Here is an 18,621-nt window from a genome sequence, read left to right as displayed (position 1 = left end):
CGCTCCTTTCCTATGCCATCTCCAGGCGCTGCATAATGTCATTGCCGGGCACCGAAGGGGGCTCGGCAGTGACGCATGCTGAAAGGGAGTACTCAGTTTTCACTCTGGTTGTTTGTTTGCTTTCTTGTTTTCTTGTTTTCTCTCTTGTTTTCTTGTTTGTCTGGGCGATATCTCAGCCTTGAGCTAGGAAGCTGAAATTTGGGCACAATAGTGAGCAAGTACTTTGTCAAGAACAGTATTTTTTGTTTTTTGATTAATGAATTTGTTGATGAGTTACTTAATTATTATCGATTAATTAAGTACTTATATATTTACTTTCTCTTCTGGGCATTATCTCAGGCACATTATGTCAGGAGTTCGGAAGCTGATATTTGGACATGCCAATGACCAAGTGATTTGGCTGAAAAGGCTATTTTTGATTTATTGATGAATCAATTAATCGATTAATTATTTGATGAATGTTTTTTTTTTTTTTTTTAGTTACAGATTCGGATGAAATGGTGGTGGTTTATGTATTGTATTAGCTAATTGATTAATTATTTGATTTTTTTATGATTATTATTTATTTATTTTCATTATTAGTCATTTATTTATTTTCTTTCTCATCTGGGCAATATCTCAGGCACCTTTTGAGTTAGGAAGCTGATATTTGGACACAATAGTGACCAAGTGATTTGGCTGCAAAGGATATTTTTGATTTACTGATTAATCAAATAATCGATTAATTATTTATTGATTAATAAATTAATTATTTAATTATTTTATTAATGATTTATTTAATTAAATTTCTAAAAGTTACATCTTCGGATGAAGGTTTAGTTATGCTATTAGCCAATTGATTAAGAAAATATTTTATGATCATTGTTTATTGATTTAAATTTTCCAATTAATCAATCGAATATTGTGCACCTCTCCCTCCCAATACAGTCTCTATGAGCTGGAGGTATTTATTTATTTGGAATGGGGGCGGTGTACTTTGAATGTATCTGTACTTGTTGATACATTTTATTGCTATACTTGAGAGATTTCTCACCTCTGAGCTGTCATGTCGTAGGATGGATTTCTACAGGGTGTAAATCAATTTACCTTTATAGTTTCCTTTTTGAAAGTTGAGTGTTTATAATGAATATATTCTATATATGAAGTTGTTGCTGTGTCGAAGATTCGGAATATGAGCAAAGTGTACCACTAGTACTCGAACCAGGGGATTGGTTAGAATAATGAAAATAGGGACAACATAATACAAGGGAGAATCTTGGAGTGTCGCACTGGAGAAGGATATGGGTGTGGTAAAAGATATTGGGGGTAAGCAGACAGCACACAGCCAGGTAGCTATAGGTAAAGCAAACAAGGTTTTAGGTTGCATTCATAGGTGGATAATTATAAATCAACAGTTATTGTTAACACTTTACAGGAATTTAGTGAGGTCTCATCTGTAATATTGTGCACAGTTTTGGTCACAACATCTGAGGAAGGACATAGCTGCCATAGAGAGGTTACAGCATAGAGCAACTACATTGATTTTGGGCCTAGCTAGCTAGACCAAGAAGATAGGACCAGGGATCATACGCACAAAATAAATGCAAAATATATTTTTTAGAATAGACAGTGATAGGACCAGGGGTCATACCTTGAGAGAAAAGAAGATGAGAGTTGGGAGTGTAGACCTATACCTCCGGGAGTCCATAAGTATACCAAGCCATCCCTTCATCATGCAATATTGTGGAAAGTGCCACCTTACATGACATGGTTTTTCATGTAATGATTGCATTCATGATGTGTTACACACATAAGGCCATGAACCATAATTTCCAGGTTTTGTACCGAGATATATTGGGAAAGTGTGGCTATAGTATGACTAGTGATATCTCAGATTTCGTTAAGTTATGTCACCTCCAGCTGCCACTTCGTACGGAACATCAGAGCACTTTGTAATGGGTTTGATGTGATTGCAGGTAAATCAGAAGTTGATAATGATGCATGAGCTGAAAAAGCAACTGCAGCGAGAGTTTGACGCGAAACAAACTTGGTTGGAGCAAATGAACAAAGAACAATCTTTTTTGCGGGATGTGGAGCAGGCGGAGAGGCTTGTGGCATCACAGGAGGTGAAAGATATAATTATATATGTTTTATATACATTGACATGCACAGTGCACACAGCTAGCTAAGGTGAGAATGATTGTGTTGATGATAATCACAATGATGCGGACCATGATGTTGAATGTGATGACGATGGTGGATGTCTCCACGTTTTTTTACGAGGGTGGTTAAACTTTGACCAGGACAATTGTTTATACTATATATATACACATGCCTATATTGTAACTAAGAACCGCCTTTAGAGGCCATTTTTCCCCACAGGGTGAGGGTTGGCCTTTATCAGGCCTTTATCAGGCCGTGGTCCCCTTTTTGAAGCAATGTTTTATGGCCGGATGCTCTTCCTGCCGCCAACCCTGTTAGTCGCCTCTTGCGATACGCAGGGAATTACCGGTCAACTGGTACTCAATTTGCCGACCTCAGAAGGATGACAGGCTGAGTCAACCACCCTGGCGTTAATTCAGAGATCGACCGGGATTCGAACCCAGGATCCTAGGATCCCAAGCCTGCACCCTAACCGTGAAGCCAACACCAGGCTTTATGTTGTAATTAAGATTCTATGTAAATTAATAAAACGATACTCACATTACTTTTCAAGGTATTCTCCTGCCATGGACACAGTATACACTTATCCCATCAATGTAGAAGTTTTTGTTTGTCTTCAATGTAGAAATAATTAGGGTATGGAGGACGTAATTCTTGATAGCCTCGCTCATGTAAAACGTCTTGCTCCCCTGCCATGTATGGATACACAAAATGTTCCTGTGTTCAAACGGGTCTCTTTCCAGGGATGACGATCAAGGGTAGGTGAAACTCGCGATTATCGTAGCACACCGTGATGTCGCAGGTTCCGCAGGGAACGATCTTCTCACCTGCATTGGTGGAGAAGATGGTGCGTAGTCGGGTTTCAGGTCAGGTTGGTCATCAATATGAAGCAAGTCATACGATTCTGAGTTATCGGGAAAAGAGCTCACCTGGTCAACCTCAGGTTCCACCGACCTGATAAACTGATGAATTTTCTTGTCAGCAGCTTTCTCTTTCCCTGTCAGATTTGTGAGTGATGCAAGCTGGAGCAATATGACCAGTTTTCAAACAAAAATGGCAGGTTGCATCTTTAAATTGACACGTCTCCGGAAGGTGCTTTCCGTTTTACCGGAAACATTTGTGGTGGGTCTGAGACCGCACTGGCTTCTGATGAGGAGACTTGGTCCAACGCTTCGGCTGATCATGATGTAATCCATTCACAGCAGGGCTGGTACCAGACAAACGAGTAGCACCAGTGCTTGAAGCTGTACGTTCAGCACTTTCCATGGAAATAGCAGTCTCTGGCATTTTGGAACGTCAGTCTGCTCTCAGCAACTAGGCATCTGCAAGTGCGGTCATCGGACATGCCAACCACCAACAATAAATGGAGTATGTCGTCAATAGTGTCTCAAACTCACACAAATGTGAGTTTTTTGAGATGTGCAATAAAGTTTGTGATCGACTGACCTTGAGGTCTGCACATATAGAAATTGAACCGACACAGGATGACTGAAGGAGACTGATTGCAATGTTCATTCAAAGCAGTCTTTAGCTTTGCATACGTGAGCTCCTGGATGGTACGAGGAAAGCAGGAGAGGAGAATGCTTCTCCCACGCAAACAGACAGGAAGACGGCCTACATGCTGCTGACGCTACCAAGAGAGCTAACACGAAGCTGGGAATCATTAAAAGATCCTTCTCAGCTCTAAAACAGAAAGGAATTGTTCAACTCTACAAGACCATTGTGAGGCCTACACTAGAATACTGCAACTTTGTGTGGTACCCTACATACAAGAAGGATGAGGAGCTGATGGAGAAAGTACAACAAAGAGCTACTAGAGTAATACCTGACTTACGACATCTGGAATACCCAGACAGACTGATAGCCCTGAAATTACCAACACTAGTTTATAAAAGACAAAGGGCAGAACTCATCCAGGTCTGCAAAATTGTCAAGAAGTTTGAGAACCTAAAGGTCAAGAAATTCTTCAAGATGGATGAGGGATGAGCATCAACAACTGGAACTCGCTTCCTGAAAGAGCAGTCAATGCAAAAAGGGTCAACCAGCTCAAGTCAGCATTGGAAGTACACTGGGAAAATCATCCATTTGTACATCCACACATGATGACCCCTTTCTCCCCAATGCCCCCAATTTTTTTTTTCTCGATCTTGCCAGGCAATCATTACCATACTATGGAACTAATCGCTTCTGTGCATTTCAATATTCTTCGTGTTTTCCTTGAACATAAATTACAAAATTATTCCATATTGTATTCCTTCAAAAATTATTTGTATACATACACCACAGTGGCCTTTATAAACATATATGTCCATGGTCAAATTTAAGTCCAGGGTCATTGCACATCATATAAATTGCACAGTAGACATGTTCCAGTAAATAAATAAATAAATGAGTGAAACTTCTCACCTGTGTGGCTTCAAGGCACGCTCACAAGCCACGGTACCTGAGTCATTGGAAGGACTTGAGTCAGCGAGTCGACGCCTGGAGGCCTCTGCCAAGGTGCTGACTGCACAGGAGGATAAGGTAGGAGGCTGAAGTTAATAGATGTTTATGGTCATGCTCTTTCCAGATTGTTGTCCTCGGTCACAGTCGATATATATCATATGGCGCCAATGATTGACAGGGGAGCGGGGCGGAGTGTCCAGAGGCGCACCAATCCAAACGCTCTGTTAGGGGTCAGAGGTGAGGGTCTGAACTTTGACCTGACGATCTGCTGACAAAAGGAAGAAGAACCTGCCTGCCACTGGAGAAAGATCCATTGCACTGGACCGAGACACATTGTGCTGTACCGAGGCGCACATCAGAATAAACCTAAGATGAATGCTTTACTGCCCGAGTGTAATGTGACTATTTCGACAACCCATCCTTCCTCTCCTTCCCTTACTCAGGTTCAGGCCTTGATTAACCTAGCAGAGCTGCTGGGCTCAGGCGAGTTTACACGACGTGCGACGGCACTGAAGCAACGGCAGGGCCGTGTGCAGGACCACCTCGCCACCAAAAGAGAAGAGCTTGAGTTGGCCAGGCTTATGCTCCAGTTCAACAGGGACTGCCACGAAGTATAACCACCTGCACAACTGCACACTGTATTGTTTGACACCTATTACCTCTGGCTTTGCAAAATGCATTGTTAACTTCTTTCCATGCTTGTGTTGATAGGAAAGGCAGCAATTGCTATATTTCTCTTGACCTTTCACCTCCAGAGTGCCCATTTGTATCTGCAGGCTCACTTGATCTGTATGCTCCTTTAAACTACCATGGAATGAGATTGTGCATCCATCTAAATTTGCACATGATGTTCTCTTGAATCCTGAACAGCTGGCGAGTTGGATAGAGGATATGGGGAAGCGCATGACCGATGGGTCTGGTAAAGGTGCCCACGACCTGCAGGAGAAGATGAAACTTCTGCAGAGACATCAAGGTTTTCAGGCAGATGTGCAGGCCCATGCTGATATGGTCCACGACATCGCTGAGGTTTGTTTTGCTTCAAGCTGAGAATCCTTTTATTATTTAGTCCGTCATCACCATTCTTGTTTCAGTGTGATGAGTGTTTGGGACTGGCAGGATAGCTCTCGGATACTTTGTGTTTTATTTTGTTAATTTTTTTCCTTTACACTGGGTTCAATTCCTTACAGAAGAGAACCAGAACGGCACTAGGTAGAGGCTGAACAGTTTATGCTTTGTACCCACTGATGGGACTGCAATCTGCATTCGGACCTGAACCAAACTCTAATCGGCTTGTTCTTGTCACCGAACCAACTCACCCACCAAGTTTTGTTATAACTCATCCACAACTTTTTGAAATGTCGTGTTATACATAGTTTTGGCCCCAACTCTCAATGGTGAAAAATCACCTAGATATTTAAAAAAATTCCTTTCTGGATGCATATTTGGTTCTTCGCTTCCTTGTCACACACCCAACCTGTCCACCAAGTTTTAGCCGAATCCATCCATAACTTTTTAGGATACTGTGAGTTTATATCGTTTTTGTCCCAATCTATCAATGGTGAGGAATCATTGTAAAAATTATAGTAACCGAATCTGGGTCTTTGCCAAAATCTAATCATTTCGTCCTTGTCACACAACCAACCTCTCCATCAAATTTCATCAGAATTTGTCTGTAACCTTTTGAGATATCCTATTAACAGACAGACAGACAGACAGACGGGTGAAAACATAACCTCCATCCACCTTCGGTGCAGATGTAACAAAGCAAAAAAACTGCCATACTGGTGTTCTACAAGCAATGTGTTGCATCCTCAGTATGCTATCCTTCAGAGGAGGCATTAATAAGGTGGTTGGTTGTTCCATATCATTGCAATTACTCATTGGCATTGTAAATTTGATGGCATTTTCTGAAAGAATAGTCCATTGTGTGTTGGTCAACATTCACTACTTGCCATGAGTGCCTCAATGCTCATACACTTCACAGACCATCACTCATGACAACCTATGAGCATTGCTGGCTAAGTGTCACCTCTGAATAGGTTACTACCATCACATTGTGCTATAGGTTTGGGTAGGATTTTGTAATTTTGAGCTCACCTGGAACTAAGTTCAGGGGAGCTTATGCGATGGCGCGTAGTCCATCCGTCCGTCCGTCTGTAAACACTTGAAATTTCTCCTCCGAAACCGCGGATGGGATTGCGACCAAATTTGGCACAAATTATATTTGTTGTGTTGTGACTAAAAAAGATAGGGGTCTAAGGGGGTTTACTCAGTCCAAGCTCCGCCTCTCTCCGGCTGAGGAAGTGACACCGACAGCGCAGTCAATCCAAGCTCCGCCTCTCTCCGTCTGAGGAAGTGACACAACAGTGCAGTCATTCCAAGCTCCATCTCTCTCCGGCTGAGGAAGTGACACACCAACAGCACAGTCTCCAAGCTCTGCCTCTCTGGCTGAGGAAGTGACACACCGACAGCACAGTCAGTCCAAGCTCTGCCTCTCTCTGGCTAAGGAAGTGACAAAATAGGCTCCGTCAAAGCGGATCCAGGTTTCCCCCCCCCCCCCCCCCCCCCCCAAAAAAAATAGGAATTTGCTTTTTCCTCGGAAACTACACACACTATTTCGATGAAACTTGACAACAACATTCACCACCCGTGATGTACCAAAGTTTGTTCACGGCATTAAAAAAAATCTGCCCCTTTAGGGGTCTCCAGGGAGGGGGGTTGCCACCCAAAATAGGTATTTGCTTTCTTCTCAGAAACTGCACACGCAATTTCGATGAAGCATCACCACAACCTTAATCACCCTTGATGTACCAATGTTTGTCAAAGGCATTAGAAAAATTAGGGTCTTAGGAGGTACATGGTTTTGGGGGAGGAGGGGTTGCCCCCCAAAATAGGTATTTTTTTCCTTGTTTGTTTAAAGTATTATGATTATGTTAGTATGATTCTACATGCTGCCCTGTCTTCTAGCATCCATTGACATTGGTTTAAAATACCCTTAGTCGGTGCAGTATACTGTTTAACCTGGTGTTGGCTTAGCGGTCAGGGTACCAGCTTGGGATACCTAGGATCCTGGTGTTCGAATCCCGGTCGATCGCTGAATTAACGCCAGGGGGGTTGACTCAGCCTGTCATCCTTCTGAGGTCGGCTAATTGAGTACCAGTTCACTGGTAATTCCCTGTTTGTCGTAAAAGGCGACAAAAAGGGTTGGCGTCAGGAAGGGCATCCGGCCGTAAAACATTGCTTCAAAAAGGGGACCAAAAAACAACAACAACCACGGTCCCTGAAAAAGGCCAACCCCTGCTTTGCGGGGAAAAATTGCCTCTAAAGGTGCAGTATACTGTTTATTCTACCAGGTGAGCACTGGGGGTATTGTCCCTATGTTTTAATGGTGCAAACCCATTCTGATTCTCTTGTGAAAGGGACTGTGAGAACTTAACGTCCAACAGCAAATATTTAGTAAATGCGGCACTCTTAACTTAACGTCCCTCTGAGTAAATAGTTACATCCTGCCTGTGAAGCACCAAACTGACAGATTATAGTCGGGTCACGCAAAATATTGAGGAAACTCAGCTTGATGGTGCCATGTCTGGAACTGTCTTCTTTTCTTTTTTATTTTGGCTTCTCCCATTTTACTTTGCCACAATTATGCTGGTTGATCATCCTTCTCCATCTCCTCCTGTCAGTTGCCCATTCTTCTTCCAATCCCACAACCTCGAAATCTCTTGCCACCTCATCCTTCCATCAGATCCTAGGCTTTCCTCTTCTCCTTCTTTCTGGCAGTCCCATCTCCATCACTCGCCTCACCACGTACTCTCTCTCTCTCTCTCTCTCTCTCTCTCTCCCTCTTTTTCCTCATCAGATGACCAAACCAATTTCATCTATTCTTGGCTACTTTCTTCAATGCTTCCACAATCTTCACTGACACCCTGATGTACTGGTTACTAAATGTGTCCTTTCTTGACACTGCACACATCCATCTCAACATCCGCATCTCATTTGTAGTTCTTCTTGTATCCAGCATCTGTCTGGAACCAAGTAATTATTTTATAACAACTCTAAGGTTCAAAACACTCATCTGTCTGCTGATTGATTGCATTTTTTGAAATCTCACAGGACAATTTAAAACTCTGTTTTTGCAACATACACGCTCATACACCTACTTTCCAACTTTGTTCATCTCAACCACTGTTTTTCGTGATATGTAGCTGGCACGTGAGCTGCAAGCACAGGGTCATCCCGCTGGCCGAGAAGCGACCCGGCGCGCACTCCAGTTGCAGCGGGACTGGCAGCAGCTGCTCACAGCAGTGGGAGCACGTGCACTCGCACTCGCAGAGGCTCGAGACCTCCTTCTGTTTTGGCAGCGCGTTGCATGCGTAGAGGCCTGGATTCGTGACAAGGTGTTTTATGTCCCTTCATTTTCCTCCACATTGAAATGCATCATATATTAATGCCACAGTCATTGATTCGGTTAATTTTTCCTGAAACTGAACGTGCTGGAGAAACCTGCTGCTGCTGAAATTCAAATACCATATGCTAAAATTGTGTGTGGGACAAGTTGCTGAATGTGTGTGAGAAATGGTGAGTAACAGTGTGTGTGTGTGTGTGTGTGTGTGTGTGTGTGTGTGTGTGTGTGTGTGTGTGTGTGTGTATTTGTGATGTGTGCAGGAGGTGATGGTGAGCGTCGCTGACGTTGGACAGGACTATGAGCACTGTTTGCAGTTGCAAAAGAGGCTCAGTAGCCAAGGGGTGAGCAATAACAACCACCTTTTATACCCCGTGTGCCGATGTAAATTGTTATGGTTTCATGCACAGATTGTCTTCATTTCTACACACTTTATTATTTTATTTGATGCTTATCAAGAAGGAAAATAAATGTAGTTTTTACCACACCTGGACAATAATCTGCATTTGTTAAAGTTTTTCCACCTGTAATTCATGTAAATACATAGTATGCTGAATGTTCTGCCCTCTTGTAAAATGTGTGATTGGTTGGGGATATACAACAACAGGCATTTTAAGGCCATTTTCCCTGCTAGAGCGGGGGTTAGCCTTGCGATCCCCATGACAATGTTCTCCATTTTGCCCTATTTTCTGCATCTCTCCTTGTTAACCCCCTTGCCCGCATTTCTTCTTCCACCATCTTTAGCCAAGTCTTTCTCGGTCTTCCCCGTCCTCTACTTCTTTGTACATTCATTTCCATCACTCTTCTCAACCAGTCACTTTCATCCTTGCTCAACACATGACTAAACCATCTCAACCTGTTTCTCTTCACAGCATCCATCACAGGCTCTATTCCCATCATCTTTCGCAATTCATCATTTGTCTTCCTCTCTTTCAACGATACTCCGCACATCCACTGAACCATTCGCATTTCCACCCTTTCCAGCCTTCGTTGCTGCTCTACGTTCATTACCCATGTCTCACTCCCATAAATCATAACACTTCTCACACATGCAGCATACACTTTTCCCTTCAGCTTCAACGACACTCCCCTCCTCACGCCACTCAGTTCCCGAAACTTCTTCCATGCACATCTCACTCTAGCAACCGTTGCCGAGTCTGATCCACCTTCTCCACTCAGCATGTCTCCTAGGTAGCAAAATGTTTTCACATCTTCCAGCTTCACGCCGTCTCCAAGATCCAACTCAACATTTCCTCCATCTGCAGCTCCCTCTGTGCACACCTTACACTTGAGTGTAGCTGCCACACTGGTTAATGACCCTCTCAAACCATTACATTTTTGATGAACCCACTCTGCGCACATTGTACATTGAATGGAGTTCACTCCGACACCCTTCCTGCACACAGCACACGGCCACTTCCCAGTTCTTTCCACCTCACCACATGCTTTACCACTTGCCATCACCTTCGTCTTTCCGATATTCACCTTCAGACCTTTTGTCTCCATACATTCCTTCCACTTGTTCATTTTCTCCTTCAGTCCATCCATACTTTCTGCAATCAACACCAGATCATCTGCATACAACAACTCCCACGGTAAACCCTCCTTTACATTCTGAGCCAGCACCTCCATCACAGCTACAAATAGTCGTGGACTTAGTGCCGACCCCTGATGCACTCCCACCTTCACCTCAAACTCACCACTGTTCCCGTCCTTCGTCCTTACAGCTGTGCGCGCTCTTTTGTACATTGCCATCACTACTCTGATCAACCATTCCTCCACTCCTAACTTCCTCAATGCCCATGTCACTACTTCACGTGGAACCCTATCAAATGCTTTCTCCAGATCAACAAACCCAAGAAACAACTTCTTCCTCTTCTCCATGTACTTCTCCTGCAACTGCCTTACAATAAAAAGCGCATCTGTCATTCCTCTTCCTGGCATAAATCCAAACTGCATTTCGTCGATCTTCACTTTCTTCCTTATCCTCCTCTCCAACACCCTTTCCAATTCCTTCATTCCTTGCTCCAATAACTTTATCGCTCGATACGAGCCACAGTCCAGAGGGTCACCTTTCCCCTTGTATTGAGGGACGAGGGTACTCAGTTCCCAATACACTGGAATGCGGCCTTCTTTCACCATCAGATTGCAGATCTCTGTCATTCTCTTCACACCCCAACTTCCTGCTGCCTTCAACATATCTCCCACAACTCCCGTCGGCCCTCCCGCTTTTCTACTCTTCATTGCTTTTATCGCTTATCGCTTATCCCTGGTGTTGGGCTAGCGGCTAGGGTGCCGGTTTAGGATCCTAGGATCCTGGGTCCGAATCCCGGTCAATCGCTGAATTAACGCCAGGGGGGTTGACTCAGCCTGTCATCCTTCCGAGGTCGGCAAATTGAGTACCAGTTCACTGGTAATTCCCTGCTTGTCGTTAAAGGCGGCAAAAAGGGTTGGCGTCAGGAAGGGCATCCGGCCGTAAAACATTGCTTCAAAAAGGGAACCGAAAAACAACAACAACCACAGTTCCCGAAAAAGGCCAACCCCCGCTTGCGGAGAAAAATGGCCTCTAAAGGTGGTTTTTTAAATTTATTTTTATTGCTTTTATCGCTTCCTCAACTTCCTTCTCAGTTATCTTCTCTGCCGGTCCTAAAACTGGGTTACTCTCTATGTTGCCTTCCCATTCATTCTCTGCATTCAACAGCATTTCCATTTCCAATTTTCCATTGGGGATATAAGAACAGCTGTTGGTTTTTCTCATTCAGGAAGGAGCTGTGGATAACAGTCATGTTGAGGAGATCAACAACCTGGCAAAAAAACTGGAGCGTGAGATGACGGATGACATAACGCCTGTCGTGCGCAAGAAGCAGCAACTCAACAAGCGGTATTCCCATGGGCTCCGGAATGGCAGAAGGGCAAGGGGCCATAATTTATTTGAGGACAAAAAATAAATAAATATATAATAAATATACGTGTGTGTGTGATTAATTAATTTAATAATTAAATAATAATAATATTTTTTTAAACCTAACCTTACCTTTATTGTTTTAGGGTGGAAGATAAATATTTGGCGATAAACAGCAAGTTACAAATTTAAGAAGTAATCGAGGCCTCAAATCAAACTAAAATGTAGCATAAGAATTACACATAGATCATGACCCAAGCTTGCGATCAAAATGGAAGTGCTCCACACATGCACACCGACAGGTCCCAAAAAGTGATCATACCCACATGCGGAAAGATGATTTTAATTGTTCGCGATACTGAGAAATATCATTCACTAGGAAAAGTACCCGTCCCCAGTGAGGGGAAAAGCAGGTAAAAGTATCTGCACCCAGTGTTTGGAAAAGTGTTAAATTAATCTATAAATTTAAATTATTTAATGGACTTCAAAAAGGTTAATTGTGTTGCATTCTTTGTTTAACCACTTATACCTCCCACCATGACATGGGGGTGCAACATCGGGCGAAGGAGTTTGTTTGTCAATAAAGAGGGCAAAATATCTTTCTAGCAAAATAAAAGTTAGCATCAACATTATTCATGCCTGTTCTCTCATCATTTTAATTTTTTTTGTATGCATAGAGAACAGTAGTGATGGGGGAGGGGGGTTTGAGGGGGAGTAAGGGGGACCACCAACAGTAGAGTTGAAGACCAAGAGAGAGGGAGACCTGAACAAGCAATGGATGTAGGGAGGAATGAGAGGAAAGAGAGGATGCATGGGGTGGACAAGATGGATACAGAAGGGAACACTCAGGAGGCAAAAATGCAAATTTGGAAGGAGGGATTCGATCGGATTGGGGGGAGGGTTAATAAGGGTGGAGAAGATCATGGTTTTTGATTGGGGACGATCAGAGATGGTGATGGTAGTGAACAGCTGTCTTAAAGACCTGGAGAGAACAATGATATTGAAGAGGATGTGGGAGTTGGTTCCTCAGGTGGGGAAAAGGGGGACCAAATGAGAGGTGCAAGATATCTCTGTTGTCTGTTTGCCTGTTTGTTTGTCTTTGACCAGGATATCTAAAAACGTTTATTTATGTAATGCAGTGATGTTGGTGGATTTACAAGCAGATGGAAGATGACCGAGTGCAGGGCAGAGAGGATGTGCAAAAGCAGCAGAGCAGTGAGCTGATATGGCCGCCAGTTTAAGAGTTTTTAAGAGTAAGAGTTTAAGAGTAAGAGTTTTTAAGACAGTGAGCTGATACCGTCCGGTCCAGTTGCAGAGTGATAGTAGAGGGTTGAAAGAACCTTCTCCACCTTCTCAGGTGCAAAAGACACAGAATCCAGGAGCAGTTGGGTGCAACAGGGAAGGATGGATACCGAGAGTGAGGAGTTGGGGACACAATATTTCGAAGCAAACACAGAATTGAGGCATTCGGCCTATCAAATGTGAATGTTGAGATTTTCAGATGCAGCACGAGAAGCGGCCACCATAAGCGTGAGACAGACGAACACACGGACTGAAACCATGGTTCACAATATCATTTGGTGCGGTAGTACTCCATATTGAGGGATGATGCAGGAACAAAAATGGCCGCCACATCAAATGTGTACAAAGTATGCTGAGAAGATAACATAGAGTGAGGATACAAGCCTTTTAAAAGCCATACCTTTTATTCTCGAGCGTTTTCTGAATTACCAAGATTTAAAAAGACACCAGAATACATCGCTAAAGTACCACATTGGGATGTCGCTATATCGCCAAATTGTACTTCATCTTCCCCTGTAAAACCAATGTTAAACTGTTTCCCAACCTAACACAATAACGAGCAAAGCAATTAAGGTGATTGCAACACCCAGGAAGTTACTTTGTCTCTGGCCTATTGCACGTAATCCCAAATTTAAAAAACATAAAACATTAAGCATTGAATAAAAATAAATCGATCATAAGTGTGGACCCGACCAAAACAAACCAGGATTGTGGGAGGGGGTGGGGAAGGGGGAATAAACATAATCATTATCCAAAAGCGACACACTTCCCCATCCCCAAAATCAACTGAAACGACGATTAAAACATAGATGGATTTCATCCATACCAAAATAACAAAGTATATGAAACATTAAGCATTTTATTATTTAAATAGTGCTCCTATGGTTGGCAGCGAGTGCCCCGGAAGCAGTGACAGAAAGAGATTGGCAATTATATGTGTGGGAAAATTACATGCTTGGTCAGGGTTGCCCAGATAGCTCAGATGGCAGAGCACTGGTACGGTTTTCCAGAGGACCTGCGTTTGATTCCTGGTCTGGGTGTGTAATTTTTCCACATATGTCAATTAATTTTATTATAAAAAAAAAAAAAATACTGAAACTCTGGATTTTACTCCCTCAATCTTGGCTTGTTTTGGTTAAGATTATTGAGCCATTCACCGTTATATCCTCCCCCCCCCCCCCCCCCCCCCCAAAATGAACAGAAACAACTATTTAAAATGTAAAAACAGAGGGATGGAATCCACAGCAAAATAATAAAACATATAAAACAGTAAGAATATTAAATTCGCCAATTGTGGTGTCATATTGTGGTGTCGTATTGTGGTGTTATTCCTACGTTGTTGGTTGTTTTTTTGAAAGAATAGAAAATTTTATAAAAGTACATGGAAGGAACACACAAACCACAGCCACGACAACAGCAGCAACAACAATTACATTTTATAAAAGATACTTTTTACACTTGTTTTCACTTCATGTATGTATTGTCGTGCGATTGCCCCTCGGTTAAGACTGGGGAATCGCGGATGGCCAAAACGAGCTTTAACTCCGAGGCGACGTTCAATGGCGGATTTCGCTATACATATGCGCGAGGTTAAGAAGGAAAGAGGAAGAAGCGGCGAGATTTACCTGACACGATCTCGCCGGGCAGTCTTCAACCTGCAGGAAATTAAACTCACACGAAACGGAATTTATGTACAAAAGAACAAGGCTTTATTGCCACGGATGCCAATAACAAGAACGCGTCGGTAATTAAATGTCCTAAATAAATCGTCATGTTTGCGTTAGTGTTTGGGCTTATCTGTTTGGATGTGGTCGTCAGGAATTGTCCGGGATGGTCAGCTCCAAGCGCAATCGTTCGACCGCGCTCTGGTTGGCGCGAATCGCTCGGGCGTTGGCGCGAACACCCCTCGCTACACGGTCCGTCCCGCTCCACACAGCACAGCACGCAGGCACCAGGAGCACGAACAACAGGGGAGGATGATCGTCGGCGCTGGTCTCTCCACCAAAGTCCAAAGGCAAGAACAGGTCCAAGCGCAAACGATGGCAAGAAGAGAAGAGAGGCAGAGGCGAAGAGAGAAAATGTCGGTCTCTGCTCTCTTGCTTTCACATCCAGAACAAGAGGGAGGAAATGTTGGCACACAACCGTTCACCACCAAAGTCCGGACCAAAGAGACAAAATGGCCGCCGCTCCAAGTATCTTGTCCGGGCCGCTCTGACGTCATCCGGGCCTCTTACCAATCCACGAGTCCCCTCCCACCAGTCGTGTGATCCAACCACCAAACCCTTGGTGCCAATCTATCGCAAGGTGGGCGTGGCCTCAACCTACCTGCTCTATGTCTGATCGCCATGGTGTACCACTGCGCGGCCGCTTGCTGTCGGTCTTTTCGGTCAGTCATTGTGGCGGCGGGGGAATTAATTAATGTGGTGCGCTATTGGGCCTAGCAAATGTGTGTGATGTGCTGCCATACGGGACAAAGGAATGATCACCAGGTCTGACACACAGGGGAATTAGCTTAGTCCCTATTCTACCTATCACCCGATCATCCTCGTATGATCACAGGTACACACTTGATCCGACAAACCGGGCTAACAGAACTTATTACAGGTGAGATTTCCTATCCCGACAGACAAAGCACCTACCTATGCAGATCTACCTAAATCTATATATGCCTACCCAACCGACATAATAGTATGTATGTATGTATGTATGTATGTAAGAATGTCAGAACCTTATAGAATTGAAAACAGCTTAGCCAATCTCCATCAAATTTTGCATGCATACTTGAGGTACCGAGAGTCAGGTCATGGGCACAAAATACCAGCTCCAACCCTCTCCATGAGGGTATGGGATACCGTATGACATTTTTTACATGAAGATATTGCAATTTTTGCCTGTACATGTGGAATAGTGCAAGTGGTTTAATCATTGAATCCTGCCTAAGGGAATGGCGCATTGACACCATATTTCTCTCCCGGAGGGAACGAGTATTACTATTAATACAAATAGATTTGAGCATTCTTGTTTGTTTCAATAGCATTATACATGTTAGCCACTTCCTCTGTGTTGACGTGCATGTGTTATCTTTTGTATGTTTATGACATGCCTGCTCAGCTGGACCAAGTTTCAGGGTAACCTGGTGGAGTACTCCAGTCGATTGCAGGCTGCTCTCGAAGTACATGCCCTGGCACAGGAAATGGCTGAGCTACAAGCTGATGCCAATCATCGGGTGAGACTTCTCCTAATTGTACAGCTGTCTGCATGTGATTATCATGTTTCATCTTTCCCATACAGTATGTACCAACCCCACCAAAGGTCATGAGACACACACAGTTTTATTGACATAACAAGCCTTGCTGTGTGACCATTTAACATCATTTAGAGCCTTCCCTGCCATAATCACAGCTTGGATCCTTACTTTACCATCAGCTACCAGTTTTTTATTGGTATGTGGTGGGATTCCCACCATTCCTCTCAGAGTACATCCCAGAATCCTTTCTGTTTTGGTAGCTGTATTAGACACTTGGACAAAGCTGTGAAAAATTAGTTGTTGGAGAGACACGAGGAGCTGGATGGAGGAAAAAGGTAGTGAGGTGCAAGAGACAGCGAATCGGACAACACGAGGACACTGTACAGTATAGTGTGAGAACTGAGTGGTATGAGCAGTAACACCTCAGTACCAATCAAGGACAAAATACAGAATATTACTAACACATGAAGAGCAGGATGAGAGGTGGAGGAATCACCTCAGTGAGGTCGTCAACCAACAAATCTCTAGCTCCACATTCATTTTAAATGAAGATGAGATTCCTCCTCCACTGGGCATCAACATGGGTGAAATTAGCATGTCAGAGGTCACAGGAGCAGTCAGTAATCTGAAGAACAATAAGGCCTCTGGACTCCATGAGATTCCAGCAGAACTGCTGAGGCATGTTAATAACGTCAGTGACCTCCTCAACAAGATCTGGGCACCTAAGAATGTCCCAGATGACTGGAGGAAGAGAGTCATCATCAAACTGCTGAGAAAGGTTAATCTCAGCGACTGCAACAACTGGAGAGGAATCACATTGTTGTCAGTACCTGGAAAGGATTTCTGCACACTACTCCGAAACAGATTGAAGGCGGAAGTTGGCAGTGTCCTTTGAGAGCAGTTTACTTTGGAAGAATTCCCAGGATGAGTTGATGTCAGAAGCAGTGGAGATAGGAGACCAGTCCAGATGATTGATGGCTGCTTGAAGACCGTGCCAGTCGGCCTGCGTGAAATGCCAGACTCGTCGGTGCTGAGGAGGTTCTCTGAGAATGGTCAGAGAGATGTCCACTTTAACAAACACATGATCAGAAGAACCGATTGGAGGAGAAGAAGAGCAGCAGACATTTGCCGGGAAGTTTGTCATAACCAAGTCTAGAAGCGAAGATACTCCATTGACTGAGATCCAGGTCGGGAAATTGACAGATTGTGTCAGTCCCAATGAATCGCAGAAGTCCTTTGCTGAGGTGTCATGGCTGGTGTGAGAGGAACCCACACCCAGCCAGCTGGCATGATGACAGTTGAAGTCACCACATATGAGGAAGAGAGATTTGGGATGAGTTGATAGAAGTTTGTCCATGTTGTCAGACAGGGAGATGTAAATGGAGTCATCACTGTTTGGAGGACGGTACAGAACACATATGAACAAAAGGTGGGAGTGGAGGGGAAGCCGTAGCCAGAGGTACTCCTGGGGGTGAGGTGGAGAGAGGACAGTGCAAGGAGAGTGAGGAAGAGAGGTTTTTTAAAATAAAGATAGCAACCCCACCTCCAGGACAAGGCTCAGGTCTATCATACCAGAGGAGGGAGTAGCCAGGAAGAGATATTAAGGAATCAGAGATATCTTGAAGGAGGAAAGTTTCTGTTGAGCAGATTACGTCTGCTTTGTCAGAAGCAACCTGAATGGAGAGATCAATCAGGTTTGAGCGAAGGCCCCAGATGTTTGAGGTCCATACCGTTAAGGAAGAGGGAGGGGGGGCATTGGGTACAGGACAGGGGAGGGGAGGGGTAGGGTAAGATGAGGAAGAGGAGGAGGTAGAGAGAGCTGTTGATAGTGTGTCAGAGATTGCAGAAGAGTTACAAGAAAGGGAAGGATGAGGATGCCAAAAGGTTTGATGGTGATGGGATGAGGCACACTGAGGTGTTGTTTGAGGGGGGGGGGGCAGAGCAAAGTAGAAGGTTGGAGGAGGTAGAGGTATGTGACAGGGGTCCCAGCCCTCCTATTTTTCCTATTTATTCCTACTTTTTAATAGGATCCTATAAATCTCCTATTTTTTGGTGGAAATTCCTATTTTTCCTATTTTTTAACCCTCAATGTTCCAAAATTTAAATTGATATATTAATTAGTAGAATTTCTGTATCTAAGCGTCAGAACAGACATTCCTATACCAATCGTCAGCCATGGAA

The 18,621-nt window shown here is 43.8% G+C and overlaps 1 protein-coding gene across 4 annotated transcripts in view; it reads left to right on the top strand.

Annotated features, from left to right (window-relative positions):
- The window catches only part of SPTBN5 (spectrin beta, non-erythrocytic 5), a 305,552-nt gene that overhangs the window by 170,274 nt on the left and 116,657 nt on the right, over positions 1 to 18,621 (top strand). For all 4 annotated transcript variants that reach the window (XM_078781338.1, XM_078781331.1, XM_078781325.1 and 1 more), the window contains 8 exons: positions 1,956 to 2,105; positions 4,564 to 4,665; positions 5,031 to 5,198; positions 5,458 to 5,613; positions 8,793 to 8,984; positions 9,253 to 9,333; positions 11,752 to 11,870; positions 16,305 to 16,419. In XM_078781338.1, the coding sequence (XP_078637464.1) occupies positions 1,956 to 2,105; positions 4,564 to 4,665; positions 5,031 to 5,198; positions 5,458 to 5,613; positions 8,793 to 8,984; positions 9,253 to 9,333; positions 11,752 to 11,870; positions 16,305 to 16,419 (1,083 nt within the window). The remainder of the gene's footprint in view (positions 1 to 1,955; positions 2,106 to 4,563; positions 4,666 to 5,030; positions 5,199 to 5,457; positions 5,614 to 8,792; positions 8,985 to 9,252; positions 9,334 to 11,751; positions 11,871 to 16,304; positions 16,420 to 18,621) is intronic.

Source organism: Myxine glutinosa, chromosome 1, assembly GCF_964187855.1.
Source record: "Myxine glutinosa chromosome 1, kmMyxGlut1.1, whole genome shotgun sequence".
NCBI classification, from domain to species: domain Eukaryota; kingdom Metazoa; phylum Chordata; class Myxini; order Myxiniformes; family Myxinidae; genus Myxine; species Myxine glutinosa.
The sequence above is the reverse complement of the archived record's forward strand: the minus strand, read 5'-3'. Positions and strand labels throughout refer to the sequence as shown.